General features: G+C 45.7%; 2 protein-coding genes across 3 annotated transcripts in view; one reads left to right on the top strand and one right to left on the bottom strand.

Annotated features, from left to right (window-relative positions):
• Positions 1 to 12,672, bottom strand: part of DRC4 (dynein regulatory complex subunit 4) — a 44,294-nt gene extending 31,622 nt beyond the window's left edge. Inside the window, exon 1 of the mRNA XM_073583996.1 lies at positions 12,506 to 12,672. Coding sequence (XP_073440097.1) covers positions 12,506 to 12,526 — 21 coding nt within the window. The 5' untranslated portion in view covers positions 12,527 to 12,672. The remainder of the gene's footprint in view (positions 1 to 12,505) is intronic.
• A 94-nt stretch (positions 12,673 to 12,766) lies between these two features.
• Positions 12,767 to 25,573, top strand: DBNDD1 (dysbindin domain containing 1). 2 transcript variants are annotated; one of them, XM_073584003.1, is made up of 4 exons: positions 12,767 to 13,006; positions 22,784 to 22,936; positions 23,383 to 23,523; positions 24,492 to 25,573. In XM_073584003.1, exons 1-4 carry the CDS (start codon positions 12,976 to 12,978, stop codon positions 24,647 to 24,649), a joined length of 483 nt encoding a protein of 160 aa, XP_073440104.1. In that variant the 5' UTR covers positions 12,767 to 12,975; the 3' UTR covers positions 24,650 to 25,573. The 2 variants fall into 2 exon arrangements, with proteins under 2 accessions (XP_073440104.1, XP_073440111.1); XM_073584010.1 differs by lacking the exon at positions 22,784 to 22,936 and having other exon boundaries at positions 12,768 to 13,006.
• Positions 25,574 to 25,809: the final 236 nt, after the last annotated feature.

The raw sequence follows: 25,809 nt of genomic DNA, 5'->3' as shown, positions 1-25,809 counted from the left end.
TGCCACCTACCGGTATAATGGTTTTATCGGGATCTGTCTCCCCTGAAGGGACGTTTCCCGAATAGGTTGCCCCTTTGTTTGGGGTCTTTATTTCCCCAGCGGTCCTGGGGTCTAAAGTCCTTCTTTTTACCAAACGCCGGCTTCCTGTAGGCCCTCCTGTTAAACGGAACATACGGGTTAGGAAAACCCTTCTTCCTCTCCCCCGCTTTTGTCAAAATCTCATCCAGTTCCGTGCCAAACAAGTACTTACCCTGGCAGGGTATAGCACACAGTCTAGTCTTTGTTTGTGTGTCTCCTTTCCACCCCTTCAACCATAAGGCCCGCCTGTCTGCATTGGTCAGTCCTGCTGCTCTAGCCGACAACCGGAGAGAGTCCGCGGAGGAGTCGGAGAGGAAGGCCGCTGCTCCCTTAATGAGGGGCATAGAGGAAAGGAGTCTATTCCTAGCTACTCCATTCTTAATATTGTCCTCTAAGTCATTCAGCCACACCAACATTGATCTTGCCGTGCACGTGGCTGCTATTGCGGGCTTAAAGGCTGCTGTACATGCTTCCCAAGATCTTTTAAGGAATGTATCGGTTTTACGATCCAAAGAATCAGCCAAAGTTCCCGAATCCTCTACCGGCAGAGAGGATCTACGAGAGGTAGAGGCCACTGCCGCATCCACCTTGGGGGCTCTCGACCAGGCTGTTAACTCCTCATCGTCAAAGGGGTACTTACGCTTTGACGTTAAGGGGAGGGAGGTTCTCTGACCTTGTTTTTCCCACTCCCTTTTAACTAGCTCTTTAACAGCTGGGACCACTGGGAATGCCCGGACTTTTCTACGGGAGATGCCTGCAAACATTATGTCTTGTGGGGGGGGTCTTGGGGTCCTTACTCTCTGGCAACCCCATGGTATTTCGGACAGACTTCACTAAATTACTGACACTGTCCGTGGGGAAACACGTTTGGTCCTCGTCCTCTGAGGAAAGGTATTCCAGGGACTTATCGGAATCTAGTTCCCCGGTTTCTGACGGCGACTTTGACGCCAGCGAGGCTCCTCCTCTTGGCGAACATATTTCTCTCACGGAGGAGTGACCCCCCAAACTACTGGAACCGCCTAAGGCCCGTAGCTCCTCTCTTATCATTGCCCGGATATCCTCCTTCTTTCGTGAGGACTCCTCCTGTAAGGCCTCCTCAATACATGATTGGCATAATCTCTTAGGGTGGCCGTCTGGGAGGGGCTGAGAACATAAGGCACACTCTCTATGTTTCGCCTTCTCCGTTCTTTTAGCCTAAAGGGGGTATGGACCAGAAAGAGAAGGCCATCAATTATGTATTCTGACCACAAAACACTCACCCGTGAGTTTCGTCAGTAAACTACCGGGTGCGGGGTCCGCGACCCAGGCTGAGGCGAGGCATGGGACGACTTCTTTTCTTTGCGCTTTTTCTCTAAGGGCTCCTCTTGCCTGGAAGGTCCACTAGATTCCTTCCTGGAGCTGCCACTTTTTCTGGTGCTACTGCTTCTCCTTGTAGCACTGCTCTGTCTACTGCCATGTGGGGATTCCACTGGCTGACCTAACGGGAGCGAAGCTGGGTCATCTAAGGACGACATGACTGCGCACTAGCGCTGTGTCTGTGGCTTCCTTCTAAAGCCTTTGCTATAGCTGCTCCTCTTTTTTTTTTTTTTTTTTTTTTGTTCCCCTGTTCTGCGCATGCGCGGTCTCTGCCTCCTGTCCTGACCCCGGAAGTCCTCTACCACTTCCGGGTTGCCTCTCCTGGGGAACGCTCGGTCACAGCGATTAGTGATGCGGCCGGCGATGCCCACCGCGCCTCTGCGCCCCGCCATCAACGCACGGGGTCCTCCTCACATTAACCCCTGCCGCAGGTATGACTCCCGGTGGCGCTGCTCAGCACGAACGCTCGAGCTCTTCTGCCTTTCGGGGGAGGGGGGGGGCGCGTGGCCCAAATGGTATTTGTAATGCGCCTGCCCCCTCGGGGGGGGTATAGCCATGTGTCCCCCCCCCCCCCCCCCAGTGAGCCTTGGCACCACTGTCACCTCCGGCCTCACCTGCATTACCAGCTCTGGGGGGGGAATACACCTCTCCGCCCGACGCTGCCTCCAGTCCTGGGGCCCCTGCTGCTCATATTCTGCACGCAGGCGGCTACCAGACCAGGAATCCTCTTCTGTGGGTTCCTTTCCAGGAACAGGAAACCAAAACTGAGGGAGCGAGGGGGACCGCCCCATTTATCTCTCTGTAGGTTTCCTGTTCCGGGGGCGGATCCCCTCTCTCAGTGGGTGCTGTCGTGGCGAAGAGGAAAATATTCTCTACCTTAAAGACATCCTCCTCGCTGACAGGATCAGGAGTGGTGCCCGGGTCCTTAAAGAAAGAGCTCAAGATTACCGGTTTGAGCAGGGTAACATGAAAAGAATTAGGCACACACAAAGAAGCAGTTAATTTTAACTTATACGAGACTGCATTAATTTGTTTCAAGATTTCAAAGGGACCAATGAAGCGAGGACCCAGTTTGTAGGATGGCACCTTCAGACGGATGTACTTGGAGTAGAGCCACACTTTATCCCCAGGCCGAAAGGTCAGGGCATCCAGATGTCTTTTGTCAGCATGTTTCTTCATACGCTGCAAGGCTCTCTAGAGTGGTCTTGGAATCTCTCCACACAGAATTCTTCAGAAAAGGTGTCAGCTGCAGGAATGCCCAAAGACCTAGAGATAGGAAGAAGGATTCCGGGTTGGAGTCCAAACACAATCTGGAAGGAAGACTTAGCAGAGAACTCACTTACATGATTATTGTTGGAGAACTACACTCATGGTAGTAACTTAGGGTTATTATGATGCACGTTGATGAAATAACGCAGGAACCCGGACACGATTGATTGGTCCTCTCCACCTGCCCGTTGGATTGAGGATGATAAGCAGAAGAAAATTCCAGCTCCACTTTCATTAGTTTGCAGATCGCCCTCCAAAACTTCGAAGTGAACTGGACACCCCGGTTGGACACAATGTGGAGAGGAAACCCATGAAGGCGGAAAATATGCTGAATGAAGTAGTCGGCAAGCTTAGGAGCAGACGGCAGACCAGACAGAGGAACAAAGTGAGCCATTTTCGAAAAGCCATCCACCACAACCCAGATAACGGAACAGCAAGAGGAGACGGGGAGATCCATAATGAAGTCCATAGCAATGTTCTGCCAGGGGACAGAAGGAACAGGAAGTGGCAAAAGATGTTGGCAGACGGCAAGCGGCAGAAACAGGTAACGAGTCGGAGCGGGTAGGAACTGGTGTAGGAAGCTCTGGCGTCGTCCTAGGTGACGTAGAGAAGCGTGGCAGGCACTCTGAAGAGACAAACAGGATTAGCCGGATACTGACAGGATACTGGAGCGACACTGGCAAAAAAGCACAGGGAACCTGAGTACAGCAACAGGAAACACTTATTGCTCAGGCACCTTTGTAGGCCAGAGGTGACAGAAATAGTGTCAAGTATTCAGTCATTGGTTCAGTCCATATTTCGAAAAGGCGCGCTGCCTCTTTAAGAAACTGGGAATGCGCGCACTCTCAGAGCCATGCCCGGAGACCTGCCAACTGCGCGCCAGGAAGCATCAGCAGGAGGGGAGCCCGTGGACCCAGGGACAGAGGCCAGGTAGCGGAGAGAGGACTGGGAGCGGGGATTCTGGCAGGACACCTGCGGGGAAGCGGGACCTGGCGCTGGCGCTACAGTCATCATGTGTCCTGGCTTCATGGAGATTGGTGACCTTACAATACATTGTGCAATATTAAAAAAATAAAATAAAAAAAGAGGTCAGAAAGTTGTATGGACCTCAAAATGGTACCAATACATACTACAGCTTGTATCGACCAAAAATTAAGTGATAGCTCTGGAAAATCGAGGCGGAAACATCGAAAGCGAAGAGGTGTCAATGGTCTAGGATGCATGAAGCCATGAACATTCAGGAGACCATTGGTGCCAACCGTCTGCCGATTTACAATCTAATCTTTGATCTGTGCTGGATTTTATGAGCATTTTTCAGACGCAGAGATGAGAAGAGAACATCTCACAGCTGATCATCCGCTTTCACAGCTTCCCCTGAAAGTGACACCAAAGAGTTACGAGGGCAGAGAGGATTACGCTATTTTTAAATGCTCCTTCCTCTGATGAATAAGTCATAGCGCCCTGACTTCCCCTTTAATTAATACAGACACATGGCAGGATTTCTGGCTTCTGAGCCTGGCAGAGCCCCAGCCGGGTAGAGACATATTTGGAATAGACGATTACTCCACTTTTCCTCTTACAGTTTTTAATAATAATAATAATAATAATAATAATTTTTATTTATATAGCGCCAACATATTCCGCAGCGCTTTACAGTTTAACAGTTTCAAAACACAAGTCATAAGTAACAACATTAACAATACAATAATTAAAGCAAAATAAGACAAAATAAGACGACGCTGCTCGTGAGAGCTTACAATCTACAATGAGATGAGGGAGATACAAAGTATTTACAATTGTATATTTACAATGAAGGTCCAGCCATCTTGAGGGAGTGAAGGATGGATGGAGATAGTGAATGGGCTACACACGCACACTTACACATAGAATGACTTTGATTAGTGAACGTGATAGGCCGCTCTGAACAAGTGTGTTTTGAGGGAGCGCCTAAAACTATGCAAATTGTGGATAGTCCTGATTTCTTGGGGTAGAGCATTCCAGAGGATAGGAGCAGCAAGGGAGAAGTCTTGGAGTCGGGAGTGGGAGGTACGGACTAGAGCAGAGGTTAGTCGAAAGTAGTTTGCAGAGCGCAGCGATCGGCTAGGCCGATAGACAGAAATGAGGGAAGAGATGTAAGGGGGTGCCGCACTGTGGAGAGCTTTGTGGGTGAGAACAAGTACTTTGAATTGGATCCTATAATGAATGGGCAGCCAATGTAAGGACTGGCGAAGAGCGGATGCGTCCGAGTACCGATTAGCCAGATGGATGATCCTGGCCGCTGCATTAAGTATGGACTGGAGAGGGGATAGTCGAGTGACGGGAAGGCCAATTAATAGAGCGTTGCAGTAATCCAGGCGGGAGTGGATCAATGCAACAGTGAGGGTTTTTGTTGTTTCCATAGTGAGAAAAGGGCGGATTCTAGAGATGTTCTTTAGGTGTAAGCGGCAAGAGCGGGCAAGAGATTGTATATGGGATGTGAAGGAGAGATTGGTGTCAAACATAACACCCAGACAGCGCGCCTGCTGCCGGGGTGTTATTGTGGTACCACCCACGGAGAGGGAAATGTCAGATTTAGGGAGGTTAGTAGAAGGCGGGAGCAGAAGAAGTTCAGTTTTAGAGAGGTTGAGTTTCAGATAGAGAGAGGACATGATATTGGAGACTGCGGACAGAGTCACTGGCGTTCTGTAGTACAGCGGGGGTAAGGTCGGGGGAAGACGTATATAGTTGTGTGTCATCAGCATAAAGATGGTACTGAAAGCCAAATCTGCTGATGGTCTGTCCAATTGGGACCGTGTAGAGAGAGAAAAGAAGGGGACCAAGGACTGAGCCCTGAGGTACCCCGACAGCAAGAGGAAGAGGAGATGACGTGGAGCCAAAGAACAAAACACTGAAGGAGCGGTCAGAGAGATAGGAAGAGAACCAGGAGAGTGCAGTGTCCTTAATGCCTAGTGACTGGAGCCTAGAGAGTAGGAGATGGTGGTCAACAGTATCGAAAGCTGAAGATAGGTCAAGAAGAATGAGCAGAGAGTGGTCACCGTTACGTTTTGCTGTCAGAAGGTCATTGGTCACTTTGATGAGTGCAGTTTCATTCGAATGTAGGGGGCGGAAGCCGTACTGTGAAGTGTCTAGAAGGGAGTGAGTGGAGAGGTAACGGGTAAGGCGGGAGTAAATAAGGCGTTCCAAAAGTTTAGAGATGAAGGGGAGATTGGAGACTGGTCTGTAGTTGTTTGTGCAGGATGGGTCGAGAGCGGGTTTCTTTAGTAATGGAGCAACAATGGCGTGTTTGAAGGAGGATGGAAAATGCCCGAGGAGAGGGAGAGATTAAAGATTGTAGTTAGGTAGGTTGTGACGACTGGAGAGAGAGACTGGAGGAGATGTGAGGGCATGGAGTCGGTAGTGCATGTAGTCGGAGGAGAAGAAGAGAGGAGTCTGGAGACTTCTTCTGTGATGGGATCAAATGTGGAAAGTGAGCCAGGGGAGATGCAGCACTTGGTGGTTGGGAGCTGATATCTTGACGGATATTATCTATTTTTTCTGTAAAGTGGGAGGCCAGGTCATCAGCACAAATGTCTGTGATAGGGGCTTGTGCTTTTGGCCTGAGGAGGGAGTGAAAAGTGTCAAAAAGTTTCTTGGGGTTGTTGGCTAGTGAGGAGATCAGGGTGGTGAAGTAGGTCTGTTTGGCGAGGTGAAGGGCAGCGTTATAGGTTCTTAACATAAATTTGAAGTGGATGAAGTCTTCTGGTGTGCGGGTTTTTCTCCATAGGCGTTCAGCACTCCTAGAGCATCGCTGGAGAAGTTGAGTTTGTGATGTGAGCCAGGGCTGTTTTACTCTGTGTTTGGAGGTTCTGAGGGTGAGGGGAGCTACTTGGACAAGGGTGCTTCTAAGAGTGTCATTGTAGTGATGAACAGCCAGATTAGGACAGGAAAAAGAGGAGATAGGGGACAGTGATGAGTGTAGGGAATCTGAAAGTGTCTGAGGGTAAATGGCTTGTAGATTTCTGACTGTGTGGTAGGTAGGAGTGAGCTGGGGTGGGCGAGGATTTGTGAGTGTGAAAGAGAATGTTGTGGTCAGAAAGTGGAAGCGGTGAGTTATTTAGGTGGGAGATTGAACAGAGCCGGCCGAAGACCAGATCAAGGGTGTTACCGTCCTTGTGTGTCTCAGAGGTTGAAAGCTGTGAGAGGCCTAGAGAGGTGGTTAGTGATAGAAGCTGAGATGCAGATGTTGAAGTAGGGCTGTTAATGGGGATGTTGAAGTCTCCCAGGTTGAGGGTTGGAAGTTCTGAGGACATGAAGTGCGGCAGCCAGGCTGAAAAGTGGTCAAGGAAGTGGGTGGGTGAGCCTGGGGGCCGGTATATGACCACTACCCTGAGGGAGAGGGGACGGAAGAGCCTGATGGTGTGGACCTCAAAAGAAGGGAATAAGAGTGATGGAACTGGGGGGGGATGACCTGGAAAGTGCATTGTGGGGACAGGAGTATGCCGACTCCACCACCATGTCTGTTTGTGGGTCTCGGGGAGTGAGAGAATTGTAAGCCACCGTCGGAAATGGCAGCAGGAGAGACAGTGTCAGAATCCTGAATCCAGGTTTCAGTGAGGGACAACAGATTAAGAGAGTTGTTCAGAAAGTAGTTGTGTAGGAAAGGAAGCTTGTTACAAGCAGACCGTGGATTCCAGAGGGCACAATTAAAAGATGGAGATGAGGGAATGCAGGTAATGTTAATAAGACTATGGTTTCGATATGAGGTAGGGTAGGGGTTGAGGTTGGGGTATGGTGGACCAGGGCTGGGGGGAGATGTCCCCTGAAATCAGTAGAAGTACGAAGATAAAGAGCAAATAGTTGTTGGAATTGTAAGTAGTTTTTTTCTGCGATGTGTTTGGGCAAGATGGGCTGAGGTTTCTCAGGAAGGTGAGGAGTGCATGGAAGCTGTACATGGGAAAGGGAAGTATAGAGGGGCTGATGTGTATGAGTCGTGATGGAGGGGGAATAGGGTGGTGAATGTGGATGGCAAGGGAACACAGGAGGATAAAAATAAAGCACATGGTTAAAGGGGAGAGCAAAGTGTGGGTTACCTGACTCCTGCCCTGATTAACTGCCATGTATAACTGCCGTTTTGCTGGATGCTTAGCTTCTGTGATGCTTTGCTTATGGGATGCTTGTGTGCTGCACCCCACACTTGAGTGCATGTTTTTGTGGTTTTATCTGGATTACATTAATCGCCTTTCTTTTCTTAACTCCTTATTCGCTGATGAGAATTTTTATTGCATCTGTCTTAGCTCAAAAAAAAATTAAAGGGATTCTTAAATGTCATTAGTAATGGCGCTCATCTCTCCGCTTAGGGTTCACCCTGCAGCCCACTGATGCCCAGCACTGTAATGGTGACCTACCGTGCACCCTGCACATATAAATGGCGCACATTTAGGCCTATGTGCTTGACCAAGGAACTGTATTGTTTGCAATGGCTTCGCAACATAGGCCAATGCATGTGACATGTAACCCTCGGTTGCAAGCATAGGCTTCATCCAAGGCCCCATTTTGACCTTCACCCCCCAGCAGTGAAGGCGTTAAATCATGCCATGGCGGCAGAAAATCAGGTGATGACTATGGTGATGAATTGTCAGCTCACACCTCTCCTTGTGCAGCTGATGCTTGTGACAATGTGTGATCAGACTCCTAATTCCCAGAACCCCTCCTGCAGCAGAGCGTTCAATTATTCCTCCTTTCCATAGAAAACACATCTGCCCGGGCATCAGATCGCTGGCATCACATTAGAGGGGGTAGCTGATCTCTTTATACTGCCGCCTACCCAGTCTGTAGGGCCATGTTCACATGACGCTGACATCCCCTGTATGTGCCAGGTTTAGCAGTGGCATAATACACGGCTCCCACTTGCTCAGTGCCAACTCCAGGATTATGGTGGCCTTCGGATGGCACAGTGACCTCCTCGTCTACCTCACCCATGGGCTCGACAGTATAACGCATGTTTATCCAATTATTCAGATCATCGTGTGCCACCAAAGCCCAGTGGGTCCTGGCATCGCCGCAAGCTTGTCTGATACTGATGCCAGCCATCAGCAAGTTCAAACACTATCGAACTTATCCAGATTATAAAAGGGGGGAAATAAGATGATTTTACTGGATTGTCCACAATATCGGGGGCTTCTGTTACCCCATATCCATTTGTACTGGGTCATTCACAATATCGGGGGCTTCTGTTACCCCATATCCATTTGTACTGGGTCATTCACAATATCGGGGGCTTCTGTTACCCCATAACCATTTGTACTGAGGCGTCCACAATATAGTGGCTTCTACTACCCCACAACCATTTGTATTGGGGCATCCACAATACAGGGGCTTCTGCTGCCCTATAACCAATTTGTACTGGGTCATCCACAATATAGGGGCTTCTACTACCCCACAACCATTTGTATTGGGGCATCCACAATACAGGGGCTTCTGCTGCCCCTTAACCATTTGTACTGGGGAGTCCACAATATAGGGGCTTCTACTACCCCACAACCATTTGTATTGGGGCATCCACAATACAGGGGCTTCTTTCTGCCCTATAACCATTTGTAATGGTTCGTCCACAATATAGGGGCTTCTACTACCCCACAACCATTTGTATTGGGGCATCCACAATACAGGGGCTTCTGCTGCCCCTTAACCATTTGTACTGAGGCGTCCACAATATAGGGGCTTCTACTACCCCACAACCATTTGTATTGGGGCATCCACAATATAGGGGCTTCTGCTGCCCTATAACCAATTTGTACTGGGTCGTCCACAATATAGGGGCTTCTACTACCCCACAACCATTTGTATTGGGGCATCCACAATACAGGGGCTTCTGCTGCCCTATAACCAATTTGTACTGGGTCGTCCACAATATAGGGGCTTCTACTACCCCACAACCATTTGTATTGGGGCATCCACAATACAGGGGCTTCTGCTGCCCCTTAACCATTTGTACTGGGGAGTCCACAATATAGGGGCTTCTCCTACCCCACAACCATTTGTATTGGGGCATCCACAATACAGGGGCTTCTGCTGCCCTATAACCATTTGTACTGGGTCGTCCACAATATAGGGGCTTCTACTACCCCACAACCATTTGTATTGGGGCATCCACAATACAGGGGCTTCTGCTGCCCCTTAACCATTTGTACTGGGGAGTCCACAATATAGGGGCTTCTGCTGCCCCTTAACCATTTGTACTGGGTCGTCCACAATATAGGGGCTTCTACTACCCCACAAGCATTTGTATTGGGGCAGCCACAATATAGGGGCTTCTGCTGCCCCTTAACCATTTGTACTGGGGCGACCACAATATAGGGGCTTCTGTTACCCCATAACCATTTCTACTGGAGCGTCTACAACAAAGGGGCTTCTGCTACCCCATAACCATTTGTACTGGGGAGTTCACAATATAGGGGCTTCGGCTACCCCATAATCATTTGTACTGGGGAGTTCACAATATAGGGGCTTCGGCTACCCCATAACCATTTGGACTGGGGCGTCCACAATATAGGGGCTTCTACTACCCCACAACCATTTGTATTGGGGCATCCACAATACAGGGGCTTCTGCTGCCCTATAACCAATTTGTACTGGGTCGTCCACAATATAGGGGCTTCTACTACCCCACAACCATTTGTATTGGGGCATCCACAATACAAGGGCTTCTGCTGCCCCTTAACCATTTGTACTGAGGCGTCCACAATATAGGGGCTTCTACTACCCCACAACCATTTGTATTGGGGCATCCACAATACAGGGGCTTCTGCTGCCCTATAACCAATTTGTACTGGGTCGTCCACAATATAGGGGCTTCTACTACCCCACAACCTTTTGTATTGGGGCATCCACAATACAGGGGCTTCTGCTGCCCTATAACCAATTTGTACTGGGTCGTCCACAATATAGGGGCTTCTACTACCCCACAACCATTTGTATTGGGGCATCCACAATACAGGGGCTTCTGCTGCCCCTTAACCATTTGTACTGGGGAGTCCACAATATAGGGGCTTCTACTACCCCACAACCATTTGTATTGGGGCATCCACAATACAGGGGCTTCTGCTGCCCTATAACCATTTGTACTGGGTCGTCCACAATATAGGGGCTTCTACTACCCCACAACCATTTGTATTGGGGCATCCACAATACAGGGGCTTCTGCGGCACCTTAACCATTTGTACTGGGGAGTCCACAATATAGGGGCTTCTGCTGCCCCTTAACCATTTGTACTGGGTCGTCCACAATATAGGGGCTTCTACTACCCCACAAGCATTTGTATTGGGGCATCCACAATATAGGGGCTTCTGCTGCCCCTTAACCATTTGTACTGGGGCGACCACAATATAGGGGCTTCTGTTACCCCATAACCATTTCTACTGGAGCGTCTACAACAAAGGAGCTTCTGCTACCCCATAACCATTTGTACTGGGGAGTTCACAATATAGGGGCTTCGGCTACCCCATAACCATTTGTACTGGGGAGTTCACAATATAGGGGTTTCGGCTACCCCATAACCATTTGGACTGGGGCGTGCACAATATAGGGGCTTCTGTGACCCTATTTCCATTTTATGACCCTACTATAATAACCATGTCATAGTTACTGCTGATAGAAAGTTGTCTACTGGTATGGGCGCAGTATGGCAGTCCTGTTTGGCGACACTATGGTGATATTTTTTCACTGAAGACATTTTTTTATTTTATTTTTTCACTCTTACATTACGTTCCGTATATTGTGTCTTGTAGAAAAAGCAAAAAAACTGGATCTCCAGATAATCCCCTGCACCAAGAAGAGATCGATACCCCCCACAGCACTTCGCCCACACCCTGGCCGGCCACTGGAGGGGCACGGTGCCCACTATTACGCCTATAGTACCTGTAATCAAAACTCAACCAAAAAAACAGAACGTCCTCTGTTTTGGAAAGAAATTGAGCCGTCATATCTTTGACTAATGTCCTTTCTCAGCGCTGCGGGCATCTCCGAGTGCCAAGACTCGACTCCTTTACCAGAGGTGAATGGTATGGGGGGTTTTGTTATTATCAAATTCCCATTTTCCCAATTTTTTTGTTTTATTTATTTCTGGTAAAGCTGTATGACAACTAGTATGGCTGCCATTGTCGCCATCAAAGGGATTATTAGTGATACTTGACCAGTAATGGATATATTGCTTCATAAGCAGTCAGATGAGCCTATGTGCTGTCTGGAAAAGCTGGGTGACAACCCCTGTATATGCCAACTTTCCCAGATGGCACATGATATGCCATTATATATCCCACATGCTAATGGTTGTCACCCAGCTTTCCTAGACCATGAATGGCACAATATAAGCCATGAGGCATTACATGATATATATAAAATTTAATAACTGTTCTATTAGCCGTGACCCAGCTTTTCGAGACCATGATTGGCGCATTATAAGCCATGAGGTATTACATTATATATCTCACATGCAATAACTGTTCTATTAGCGGTCATCCAGCTTTCTGAGACCCTGACTGGAAAAATAATAAGCAATATGAAATATAACCAACATGCAATAACTATTCTATTAGCTGTCACTCAGCTTTGCAAGATCCTGATTGGCACATTATGTGATATATCACACATTCAATGATGGGTCTATTGGCTGTCACCCAGCTTTCTCAGACCCTGATTGGTACATTATAAGCCATAAACCAATATGTGATATATCCCACATGCAATTATGGCTCTATTGGTTGTCACCCAGCTTTCCCAGACTATGATTCGCACATTAAAAGCCATGAAGTAATATATAACATACCCCACAAGTAACAGCTGTCATACTGGTGATAATCCAGCTTTCCCCATAATAAATGAATATATGGAATTTTAAGGATTAATGTAGGTGGACAGTGCACAGGCCACAAGGTGCAGCTTATAGTCAGGTATTCTGTGTGCAAGGACCTGCAGCATCTGCTCTGATGGGGATGACATCCTCAGCCAGCCTCACCAGTCTGGGCTCCATGCCAGTGGCCTCCTACATCACACACAGGCTCCAGCTCTGACACCCTGAGACACATCCCAGCCCTCCCCTCTCACTGCCTCTTGTCTGCTCATTTGCAATGCAAGGCTCACTTATCAGGGAGGCTCTGAGGCTGGGGATGTGTGTCTGTGGTGCAGATCCTGCAGCCTGCTGCCTGCTGCAGGGAGGAGGCTGCATCTGATGCTGCCCTATGCCCCATCTCTTCCTGCTCAACACAAGGAGGGTGGAACCCCTGATTCACTATCTGGATGGAGCCCCCAAAAGGGCCTGGTCCCTCAGGTGAGTGACTGATAAGGTTAGGTGTCCCAGGAGCCAGGGATGCTCCCAACTTGTGGGATCAGATTGTGTAAAGTATGGGGTTGGGATGATGCTGGGACTTGCAGTGTGTGGACAGTACTGCATTGCACTGGCAATATTAATACACAGGGTATCCCATCATGGTCTGGTACAGACATATGCATTATATGGGTACATTATCCCAAACATTTGCAAAAATAATTGCACCCTATCCTTATGTCAGAGAGAGATGATCCCCAGTCTCAGGGGTTTTATATGCAGCAAGAAGTATTATATATCTATGGCAACAAAGTATCAAATAGAAAGTCTGTAAGTTACAATCAATATAATGTAGCAATAAAAACAGAATTTAAATTGCATGCTATGGGGGAAGGAGGTCAAAAAACAAGATCTGGGAATGCGAAGGATTTTCTTTGTAGTAGAAGAAGGAGGACAGCTGCAGAAAAACTAATAGAGTCCTGAAAGGATGAGACAGTCACTTACACAGGGAGGGAGCAGCCAGACACCCATGTCCCCCATCCAATAACCAGGCGCTTGGTTTAAGTTTTCAAAGCTGTAAATCCATTGCTGTAATCCCCAGAGAAGACATCAGTAGAGCTGGGGGAAGGGAAAGATGGGGTGCATAATCTAGGCTGATAATAAAAATCCCCTCTTCTTCCATTAATTGCATAGGGATCGCAATCTAAACCGAATTGCGGAGTCAGAGACAGATAGAAATGTAGAAAATGCCCTAAAACATAAGTACATTGCAAGCTGTCTCTGCATCGTCGTGGTGATTTTATCATTCTAGATTTAGTTATTTATATTTTTATATATTTTTGCATTTTAATTTTGTGCATTTTTTTATTTTATTTTAAAATAATTTCTGCATTTTGCATTTATATTATTACTCTGCTTATTTTGTGTTCATTTTTTTTTTTCTTTGTTTTTTTTTCTAATTAATTTCTGTATTTTGCTTTTGTTTTATTACCAAATCTTAAATGCCCATGCGTTTCCTAGCTTATTTTGTGTTATATATTTATTATATATATATATATAATAATATAATATAGATTCTGCATTTGTTTTATTACCGAACCTGAAACGCCCCTCCATTTCCTGGCTTATTTTGTGTTTTTATTTATTAATTTTTGTATTTTGCATTTGTTTTATTACCAAACCTTAAATGCCACTCCGCTACCTGACTTTTTTTTTTTTTTACTCATTTTTGTATTTTGCATTTGTTTTACTATCATACCTAAAATTCACCTCTGTTTCCTGGCTTATTTTGTGTTATTTTTATATATTTATCATTATTATTTTTTTTTTTTCATTTTTATATTTTGCATTTGTTTTATTACTGAACCCTAAATGCCCCTTTGTTCCCAGGCTTATTTTGTGTTACTTAGTTTTAATTAATTTTTAATTTATTTTTGTATTTTGCATTTGTTTTATTACCGATACCAAACTGTAAATGCCCCTTCGTTACCCGCGTATATATTGTGTTATTTATTTTTGCATTTGCTTTATGACCAATACCCGGCTTTTCACATGCTAAATGGCAGGGCTCGGTAACTCTTGCCAGTCCCAATCATAATAGCACAGGAAGCCTTATTATAAAGAAGCTGTCTGCTGATGCCAATGGTAACACAGGGCGTTTGTCTCTGGAGGGTGGCATGTTGAGAGTCACGTGGCATTTTGTCTAAGTATCATCACCCTCTGGGGAAAGCATCACCGCATCTATAAATCTCAGTAACTACCTGTGCCAAGTGCAGCATCAGAGCAAGTCACTGCAGTAAGGATGGGCATCGATCATGGCAGCATTCGGTGTGGGCTGAGCGAGCGAGGTTTGCATGGTACTGAATGCAAATGATATACAGAGGTTGGACAAAATAATGGAAACACCTGGAAACTTCAACAAAAGTGAGTTTAATATGGTCTAGGTCCACCTTTTGCGGCGATTACAGCCTCAATTCTCCGAGGTATGGATTCATACAAGGGGTGAATTGTTTCCAAAGGAATTGTAGCCCATTCTTCAGTTAAAACACCCTCCAGCTCTTTGAGCGACGATGGTGGCGGAAATCGACGTCTAACTTGAATCTCTAAAATCGGCCATAAATGCTCAATAATGTTGAGGTCTGGGGATTGTGGGGGCCAGATGAGATGCTCAACTTCATTACAATGTTCCTCGTGCCATGCTTTAACGATTCTAGCTGTATGAATTGGTGCATTATCATCCTGAAAGATGGCGTTCCCCTCCGGGAAAAGTGCTTGAACCATAGGATGCACTTGGTCTCCCAAAATCCCTAAATAATCTCGGCTGTTAATTCTTCCATGAAGGGATATCATTGGCCTGGCGGATCTCCACGAAATAGCACCCCAGATCATCACAGAACCTCCGCCATGTTTTACGGTTGGGAGAAGGCAGTCTGGATGGAACGCTTCTTTCGGCTGTCTCCAAACGTACACTCGGCCGGAGGTCGGAAATAGGGTAAACGATGATTCGTCTGAGAATATCACGTTTCCACTGCTCGAGGGACCAATTCTGGAGGTTTCTACACCTCTCTAAACACTTGGAAACATTTGTCATTGAGAGGAGCGGTTTTCTAATTGCAGCTCTTCCGTGGAATCCAGATTTGTGCAGCTCCCGACCAACAGTTTTCGTGGAAACTGGGTTCTGTAGGTGTTCATTGAGCTCAGCAGTGATTATCGGAGCCGTGATCTTGCGATCCTCTCTCACAATTCGCTTTAGAGTCCGACGGTCTCTCTCAGTCAACTTCGACTTTCGGCCGGACCTGTGCTTTGCTGCGGACGTTTTTCCTTCTCTATCAAACGCAGACATTACTTTGGAGACAGTACCTCTTGACACGCCAAGCATTCGGGCACTTTCTGTTACACTAGCGCCTGCCATACGAGCACCAACAATTTGGCCGCTTTGAAAATCCGAGAGGTCGGCCATTGGTATCAGGTTCTCATCAATGTTCTCACAATTCTGCTAAACAAACAGTTAATTTACATACACATATCACATAACACAAATAATCAACTACAAAACATTACCATATGTCACGGTTTGCATGTTTATAACATGTTCAAAGATTATGACGCCAAAACGTTAGGTGTTTCCATTATTTTGTCCAACCCCTGTATACAGCCAGCATTTAGGTTACAGCCTGAAGTCTATAGGATGCATTGTATGCCGGTTACATATATAGTGACATACGGCTTCCTCTCCCGTTGATGGAGAGTTACCATCCTGCTATTTCCTGCATTCTAGGACACTTTTAGCCCCCTCCATATCCTTATATTTAGTACATAGCCTTTTTCCCTGGAGACTTACTATTCTCAAAGGTTTTTTCCCCTATTAACTACTGTATTTACAGTGTTTACGAAAAGTATTCAGACCCCTTAAAATTTTTCACTTTGTTTCATTGCAGCCATTTGTTAAATTAAAAAAAAGTTAATTTTTTTCTCCATAATGTACACTCTGCACCCCATCTTGACTGAAAAAAAACAAACAGATATGTAGAAATTTTTGCAAATTTATTAAAACAGAAAAACTGAAATATCACAGTATTCAGACTCTTTTCTCAGACACTCATACGTAAGTCACATGCTGTCCATTTCCTTGTGATCCTCCTTGAGATGTTTCTACTCCTTTACTGGAGTCCAGCTGTGTGTAATTAAACTGATAGGACTTGATTTGTAAAGGTGCACACCTGTCTATATGAGAACCCACAGCTCACAGTGCATGTCAGACCAAATGAGAATCATGAGGTTAAATGAACTGGCCAAGAAGCTCAGAGACAGAAATGTGGCAAGGCAAAGATCTGGCCAAGGTTACAAAAGAATTTCTACTGTTCTCAAGGTTCCTAAGAGCACAGTTGCCTCCATAATCCTTAAATGGAAGAAGTTTGGGACCACCAGAAGTCTTCCTAGACCTGGTCGTCCAGCCAAACTGAGCACTCGTGGGAGAAGAGCCTTGGTGAGTGAGATAAAGAAGAACCCCAAGATCACTGTGGCTGAGCTCCACAGATGCAGTAGGGAGATGGGAGAAAGTTCCACCACGTCAAATATCACTGCAGCCCTCTACCAGTCGGACCTTTATGGCAGAGTGGCCCGACGGAAGCCTCTCCTCAGTGCCAGACATATGAAAGCCCACATAGCGTTTGCTAAAAAAAAAAAAGAAACATATGAAGGACTCCCAGACCATGAGAAATAAGATTCTCTGGTCTGATGAGACGAAGATAGACCTTTTTGGTGATAATTCTAAGCGGTATGTATGGAGAAAACCAGGCACTGCTCATCACCTGCCCAATACATTCCCAACAGTGAAACATGGTGGTGGCAGCATCATGCTATGAGGGTGTTTTTCAGCTGCAGGGACAGGACGACTGGTTGCAATTGAAGGAAACATGAATGCGGCCAAGTACAGAGATATCCTGGATGACAACCTCTTCCAGAGTGCTCTGGATCTAAGACTTGGCCGAAGGTTCACCTTCCAACAAGACAATGACCCTAAGCACACAGCTAAAATAACAAAGGAGTGGCTTCAGAACAACTCTGTGACCATTCTTGACCCGCCCAGCCAGAGCCCTGACCTAAACCCAATTGAGCATCTCTGGAGAGACCTTAAAATGGCTGTCCACCAACGTTCACCATCCAACCTGAGGGAACCGGAGAGGATCTGCAAGGAAGAATGGCAGAGGATCCCCAAACCCAGGGGTGAAAAACTTGTTGCATCATTCCCAAGAAGACTCTTGGCTGTACTTGCTCAGAAGGTGATTCTACTCAATGCTGAGCAAAGGGGCTGAATACTTATGACCATGTGATATTTCAGTTTTTCTTTTTAAATAAATTCTCAAAAATTTCTACATTTCTGTTTTTTTTTTTCGGTCAAGATGAGGTGCAGAGTGTACATTAATGAGGAAAAAATGAACTTTTTTGAATTTGACTGCAATGAAACAAACAGTGAAAAGTTAAAGGGGTCTGAATATTCCTATTATTTGCATAGTGCTCATGATGATCTTACTTTATTTTATTGACAAATTTGGTGTAAAATCCACATTTGCTGAAAACTTTACACCAGGTGGATCTTTAGCCGTGGAACTACAACTCCCAGTATGCAGGAAAGGGACGAGTTGTCCACCATTGCTAAAGGCAATTTTATAAATAGTCTATAAATACAGCTATGTTTTAGTGCCGCCATGCTCTTCGGGCAACACCAGACTTTTGGGGGGTCTGCAAAAGATGACTTTCCAAAGTTAAGGCTTTGGGTAATACATATATGTCTGGGGGCTGAATTCATTGCCATACTGTACTGTACAAAGGGCGGATTATGATAAATCCATATTTTGGGGGTTTTCTACTCAAGACTCAACTTCCTGCAAAATATGGTCCTTGGATGGGGACTGTGGGACTGGATATGACCAGATTGGCCATCCATTAATGGGACAAGACACTAAATGAATAAGCCATGTCAGAATATAGCATTGAGCGCTTCATACATACATTAATTGCAGCCATTCAGCTCACTGACATATGCTACGGGAGCCATAGGCCTTGTAATTCCATATTTTATATATATATATATATATATATATATATATATATATATATATATATACACACATATACACATATATATACACACATATACACACACACACATATATATATACTTTCTTGAAGGGGTTGTCCACTACCTGACCTGTGCTCCCATGCCATTTAGCAGCCTGAGATGTGAATTCTCATAATTTTGATTACTAAAAGATTCTCTGAGGGGCGCTAACTCTCCCTGTCATCTGATGCTGGGGCTGAGACTACGCTCACTTCCTGTGATGTCACGTTAGCTCCAGTCTTGACCTAGGGACTGTGACCTAGCTGGATTGCACTGTGGTGGGAACAAAGGATGGGGGTTTGATGGGGGTAACTGACATCACCAACAAAACCAGCTCTGTAGACAATTCAGATATAGCAGAGCTGACAAATTCAGCTCTTCTGCATTGACAAACACAGCTCTGCTCCACCAGACAACCTCAGCTCTGCTCCACCAGACCTCAGCCCTGCTCCACCAGACAACCTCAGCCCTGCTCCATCAGACAACCTCAGCCACCAGACAACCTCAGCCCCGCTCCACCAGACAACCTCAGCCCTGCTCCTTCAGACAACCTCAGCCCCGTTCCATCAGACAACCTCAGCCCCGTTCCATCAGACAACCTCAGCCCCGTTCCATCAGACAACCTCAGCCCCGTTCCATCAGACAACCTCAGCCCCGCTCCACCAGACAACCTCAGCCCCGCTCCACCAGACAACCTCAGCCCCGCTCCACCAGACAACCTCAGCCCCGCTCCACCAGACAACCTCAGCCCCGCTCCACCAGACAACCTCAGCCCCGTTCCATCAGACAACCTCAGCCCTGCTCCTTCAGACAACCTCAGCTCTGCTGCACTGATGAGCTCAGCTGTTACATATTGGCTTCTCTACAGCTGACATTTTATAAGATCAGCCCTGCTACGTCGGAATAGCACAGCTATAAAAATAACAGACACACAGCTATACTACCTTTCACCAGAAAAAAAACTAATTATCCTGCACTTTTAGCCCAACGCTGCAGGGGGAAAATGAACTTTATTTCCTTGTTTAGGATTTTTATCTCTCGGTTACAAAGAGCGCTACCCTGTTTAACACTGACACCCCATTCTCTTGTCTGGGCAATACTTGGTGTCCTCTGCGGAGGCGCTGCAGGGAAATTGAACATTTATTGCAACAGATGATGAACAGTAGTTTGGATTTTCCAAAATGAAGGATTCCTTTAATTGCAAAACTTGGGTGTGTGTAATAATAATAATGTAGAATACTTTCTGAGTTCATGGCCTTCTCTCTTGCTATAGTTCCATTTGTTACAAGTTAATTTTAGCTAAGGTACTTGGAGAATAAGCCATAACATGGTAATTACAGTCACCAGCGTGTACCCAGCCTCGGGGCTCGTCGGCGCAGTTTACTTAGGATGTGGAAAGTTCCATGAGAAACTCAATGTTTCCAGTCTTGTGTTTGAGTTATGTTTTTACTATAAAGTTCACTGGGAAAGTTTATACTGTAACTAAACTTTTGCACACAGGTGAATATATTGAAAGAGTTTTAGGTTAATCTGTTGTGAGTCGAAAATCATGAGCAGAATACTATACGGTGATGGTAACCAATGAGTCGACTCTTCAAACTTTTTTTTTTTTACATTTTTGGATTTTTTTTTTTATAGGTTAAGTAGTTATTCTCTTATATCCCATTTCAAAATGCATTATAAATGAGAGTCTTCTGTGCCATAGTGATGATATCTTTGATCATGTCCAGCATTACAAAATTTGCCAGGAGTCGTTTCCAGCCTGAGCTGGGCAGTGATACTCATGATTTGGTAATTTTTTTTTCTGTGTTGTGAGAATTGGCATGAAAAATCAGAAAATATTATCCGATGACATGTAATATGACCTTGATTATTCCCAGAAATGTCTACCATTATTTAGATCATTGGTCTCCTAGCAGGTCCTAATATCAGAAATCAATAAATGTCAATAATAGTATCCAGATTTAGCTATTATAAAATGCTCCATGATGATGATGACCTCCATGGGAGAAATAACGCCCACTAACATGGAATAGTGGCATTACAGTCATGGCCAAAAGTTTTGAGAATGACACAAATATTAATTTTTACAAAGTCTACTGCTTCATTTTTTCTAATGGCAATTTGCATATACTCCAGAATGTTATAAAGAGTGATCAGCTTAACAGCAATTACTTGCAAAGTCAATATTTGCCTAGAAAATTTACTTTATCCCCCAAAACACATTTCAACATCATTGCAGCCCTGCCTTAAAAGGACCAGCTAACATCGTTTCAGTGATTGCTCCATTAACACAGGTGTGGGTGTTGAGGAGGACAGGGCTGGAGATCAATCTGTCATGATTAAGAATGACACCACTGGACACTTTAAAAGGAGGCTGGTGCTTGGCATCATTGTTTCTCTTCTGTTAACCATGGTTATCTCTAAAGAAACACGTGCAGTCATCATTGCACTGCACAAAAATGGCCTAACAGGGAAGAGTATCGCAGCTAGAATGATTGCACCTCAGTCAACAGTCAACAATCTATTGCATCATCAAGAACTTCAAGGAGAGAGGTTCCCTTGTTGCCAAAAAGGCTCCAGGGCGCCCAAGAAAGACCAGCAAGCGCCAGGACCGTCTCTTAAAAGTGTTTCAGCTGCGGGATCGGGCTACCAGCAGTGCAGAGCTTGCTCAGGAATGGCAGCAGGCAGGTGTGAGTGCATCTGCACGCACTGTGAGGCGGAGACTCTTGGAGCAAGGCCTGGTCTCGAGGGCAGCAAAGAAGCCACTTCTCTCCAGAAAAAACATCATGGACAGACTGATATTCTGCAAGAGGTACAGGGAGTGGACTGCCGAGGACTGGGGTAAAGTCATTTTCTCTGATGAATCCCCTTTTCGATTGTTTGGGACATCTGGAAAACGGCATATTCGGAGAAGACCAGGTGAGCGCTACCACCAGTGTTGTCTCATGCCAACTGTCAAGCATCCTGAAACCATGCATGTATGGGGTGGCTTCTCAGCCAAGGGAATGGGCTCTCTCTCAGTCTTGCCTAAAAACACAGCCATGAATAAAGAATGGTACCAGAATGTCCTCCAAGAGCAACTTCTCCCAACCGTCCAAGAGCAGTTTGGCGATCAACAATGTCTTTTTCAATATGATGGAGCACCTTGCCATAAAGCAAAGGTGATAATTAAATGGCTCAGGGAAGAAAACATGGAGATTTTGGGACCATGGCCTGGAAACTCCCCAGATCTTAATCCCATTGAGAACTTGTGGTCAATCATCAAGAGACGGGTGGACAAACAAAAACCTTCAAATTCAGACAAAATAAAAGCATTGATTTTGCAAGAATGGACTGCTACCAGTCAGGATTTGATCCAGAAGTTGATTGAGAGCATGCCAGGGAGAATTGCTGAGGTCCTGAAGAAGAAGGGTCAACACTGCAAAAAGGGTCAACACTTGCTGCATTAACTCATTCTGTCAATATAACCTTTTGTTACTCATAATATGATTGCAACTATATTTCTGTATGTGATAAAAACATCTGACAAACACACATAAAAACCAGAGGGCAGCAGGTCATGTGAAAATATAATATTTGTGTAATTCTCTAAACTTTTGGCCATGACTGTAGACTTTCAGGGTCAATATAGATATGGATTTTGTAAATGCCCATCTTCAGTTGTCCGCCATAATGGAGACCATTTATACATGCCATGAAGGCGTCTTATGTAATTACTCAGGAGCAGGAAGGCTTCATGTTGGGTTGACTCAATCATTCCTCAATAGATGTCTCCTATCGAAGGGGTCAATCTGCTCTTTAAAGCTTGGGAATGGCCATATCTGCCATTTGGGTGGTCCATGCAACAAAAAAGGGTCCTTTTTTTGTTACTTGTAGGCCCTTTTCTACTTTGCAATTGATATGTGCTCACCAGATCATGTTAATATAGGGTCAAGGCATCTCCTGCTAATCTTATCAATCGCCCGGGTGGCACCTGATCATTAATGAATGGAAAGGCAGGAGAGATATATATTGTGTGTCTCCTGCACCTTGGAGCCATGTGGCAAGCATTACAACACAAGGGAAGATACCCATTGACCTGAAAATTTAGAATTTACAGACAATATGATCTACCACTTGATATACTTCTAGTAACACACACTATTCATTCTACGCAGAGCGGACCAGAGAAGCAGAGAGTGAGGTTGGCTTTCACCCTGGTGCCCCTACTGAGGTGACTGTAGAAGAACCTCAACAACCCCTTGTGGCTGAGGAGGACTTAGGAGTCCTGGCTCCTACGACGGGCCTCCTGCACGTCACAGAAAGAAGACGTAAGTATCTCCACCCTGTTAGGTGAACCACATTGTCCTACTGCAAGGACCATTCATTGTTACTGGACGACTCATCAATCCAACCAGAGATCACGGTCCTCAGATTTAGTGCCACGGTGCCCAATATTTCCAGCAATTTGTGAAGATCTCTTGTAAGATAGGTAGTCACATTGCAGATATTTCTCACCTGTTTTGAAACTACAAGTCCTATCGTGGGTGTAGCAGTCGTAGTTTTGCAACAGTCAGAGATCCACTGGTTGAGGAACCCTGGGTAATATCTTCTAGGTCAGGAATTTTTGCAATGGCAGCAACCAGAACGAATGCACTCCTTAAAATATAACCTCTCTGTATGCAAACCCCTATCCATATGAAGCTTTTTTGTGAGTTCCTTACAAATGGCACTTTTCCACAATTTCAACACAAAGTCCTTCTTTCTCTCTCCGTAGAACCGCTCAGCAGCGTCTCCTCTCTTGAAGTGCACTTTGATCTGCTGGACCTGACAGAGCTCACAGATATGTCTGACCAAGAACTGGCAGAAGTTTTTGGTGACTCAGATGATGAAAATCCGCACAATGAGCCCCCACCAGGTATGTGATGAGGAGTTCTGTGGTGAAAATCACATTTCATGGATGAAAATTTGTAGAGGCTTCCATTACGGTATTAATGTCCGGTGGCCATCAACCTCTCTGAGATAGCTGGTTCCAAAGGGCTGATGGCACATATGGATCACTATTAGAGTAGACTATCATAAAGGCAGCTCAGACAGCAAATTAGTGGTCCTTTAAGATAGCAGTACCAGCCCAGGGTGGTCCCCATACTCCAATTTTATTATAGGGAATTAAGCCAAGGATCTTCAATGGTAACATAAAGTCCTCCTGGCTTGGTGAGTTGGGCTGTCGTACCCAAGAAGAGGCCCCATTTTAATCATAGCTATGGGCACCCACAAAATGCCTTTTGACCCCTCCACAAAAACATCCAAACTAGATGTTCTGGTTGAATTGTGCATGTCAGAAGTGTCTAAATTCAGTAAAGCTGGTTTCACAAGTCCAATATTGACTGGACCACAATGTCCGGGCCAGCCGAGGGTCCTCCAACTTGAGCTCAACATCCTCATAGGCATATGTTAGGCTGTGGAGTTTGGGTCAAGATTTCACAGTCTGTACTTGGACCATGAATGTTGAACGTGTGAACCCAGGGTACTATAAGAGTCAGCATGCCCTTCACTGCTCATTATTGTGATCGGATGCAGGAAATAGGCAGGGGCACATTGAGCCAACAGTTGCACCCCTTTTAAATTCAGCAACAGGAATGTTAAGAGAATACAGATCTGGGAAATTGAGCAGATTAAGATTAATGACCACTATTCCAGACACGCCGCCTCTATCCCAGGACTAATCAGACTTTCATTAAACCATTCCAGTTGGAGTGTGAGCGTGTCCTGAATGTCTGCTATGGTGTTATTTCCACTTTCATGACCTTGTTCAGGGATCAGGGGCATTTCTCGGGTTTCGTATAAAGGGGGAATCCTTTTCTCACATCAGCTTCTCACATGCAGGTCTGCAATTACCTCCGCTTCCCAGAGCCGGGTATCTGCGTTCTCCGTCTTGGACTCGGTCAAGAGCTGAAAGGGAGAAGAAACATCTCAGCGACTCAGAGCTGCAAGGAGGACTGCTGGACACGTTCCTCGCTGCAGAGAGATCCAAAGAGAACTAACTATAGGAAAGCCTTTACCCCACTCCCTACCCACCCAAGATGGTCCCTACTGCCCTCCAAATCATCCATATCAGGGATTGGACCATAGAAAGTGCCAAGACCATAGCTCGCAAAACTGCATTAACCAACTCAATAGAGACCATCTCAGTACTGCTACTACCCTCTGGGGTGATAGACGGGGCACGTGCAACTCAGTAGAGTCTTAGTTTGGGACTTGGTAGAAACCTATCAGTCATGGAGCTTGGATGGACAAAATCTACTCATAAGACTGAAGAAGGACTGGAGACGTGGTAGAAGCGCAGTACCGGGAATGTAGGATGCCATAACACTACCAGCTGTAGAATGAATATATTGGACAGCCCTTTTATTGTAGCGGTGACAGACTGCCATTCAGTCCATGTAGAGGTCCTACCTGGTGCTCGGAGATGCTTAGGACTCTACCTTGGGCAGTACCAGCACTTGTTAATGGGTTACTAGCTGCTCCATGAATGTAGAATTAATGAGGAAGAGAGGAGGACATTTTTCGGGGCAGACTCCAATTAACAAAGTCTTTCATAAGCACAGAATGTCCCTCCCTTTCACCGCCTTAAAGTCCACCTCCATCAACATCACCCTCTGAGGTCACCAAACCCTTTACTGTGGAGCACTTTTATGGGGAGTTGCAGTGCACAAGCCCTTCATTTATCATATAGTTGTTCCATCGTCTCGCAGAAGCAGCGTTACAATGTATGCGTTTTACGGTGACCACTTTTGTGTTGTTACTTTTGGTGACACTTTTGCACTTTATGATGATGTGGCTGCACCCCACAGCATTGGGATTTTAGCCCCTGCACGGGCTTTTCTGGCACTTAAGGGTTGTCATGATAATTACAAATTGGTTCTGTTGCTCGCGACATGATGCATTAAAATCTTCCTGAACCACGATTATGAATGATGAGTGACTAAGTCTCCTAATTACCCACGACAAAGTACACTGGTGGTGCATATGGCTTTAGGATAGTCACATGCTTGCCTAATTTTTTTACATTTGCATGGACACACCCATCTTTTGTCAGGCTACTCTCTTCTCTACAAGCATTCCCGCCAGGGCTAAGTCGTATGGGAGGATTCTGCATTTCCAGCTCTTCAGAGAAGTTCAGAGATCTCTCCTTTTTCCCTGG

This window comes from Dendrobates tinctorius, unplaced genomic scaffold (assembly GCF_039654945.1).
Source record: "Dendrobates tinctorius isolate UK_male_01 unplaced genomic scaffold, ASM3965494v1 ptg000009l, whole genome shotgun sequence".
NCBI lineage: Eukaryota > Metazoa > Chordata > Amphibia > Anura > Dendrobatidae > Dendrobates > Dendrobates tinctorius.
This window is presented reverse-complemented; position numbering and strand designations above follow the sequence as displayed.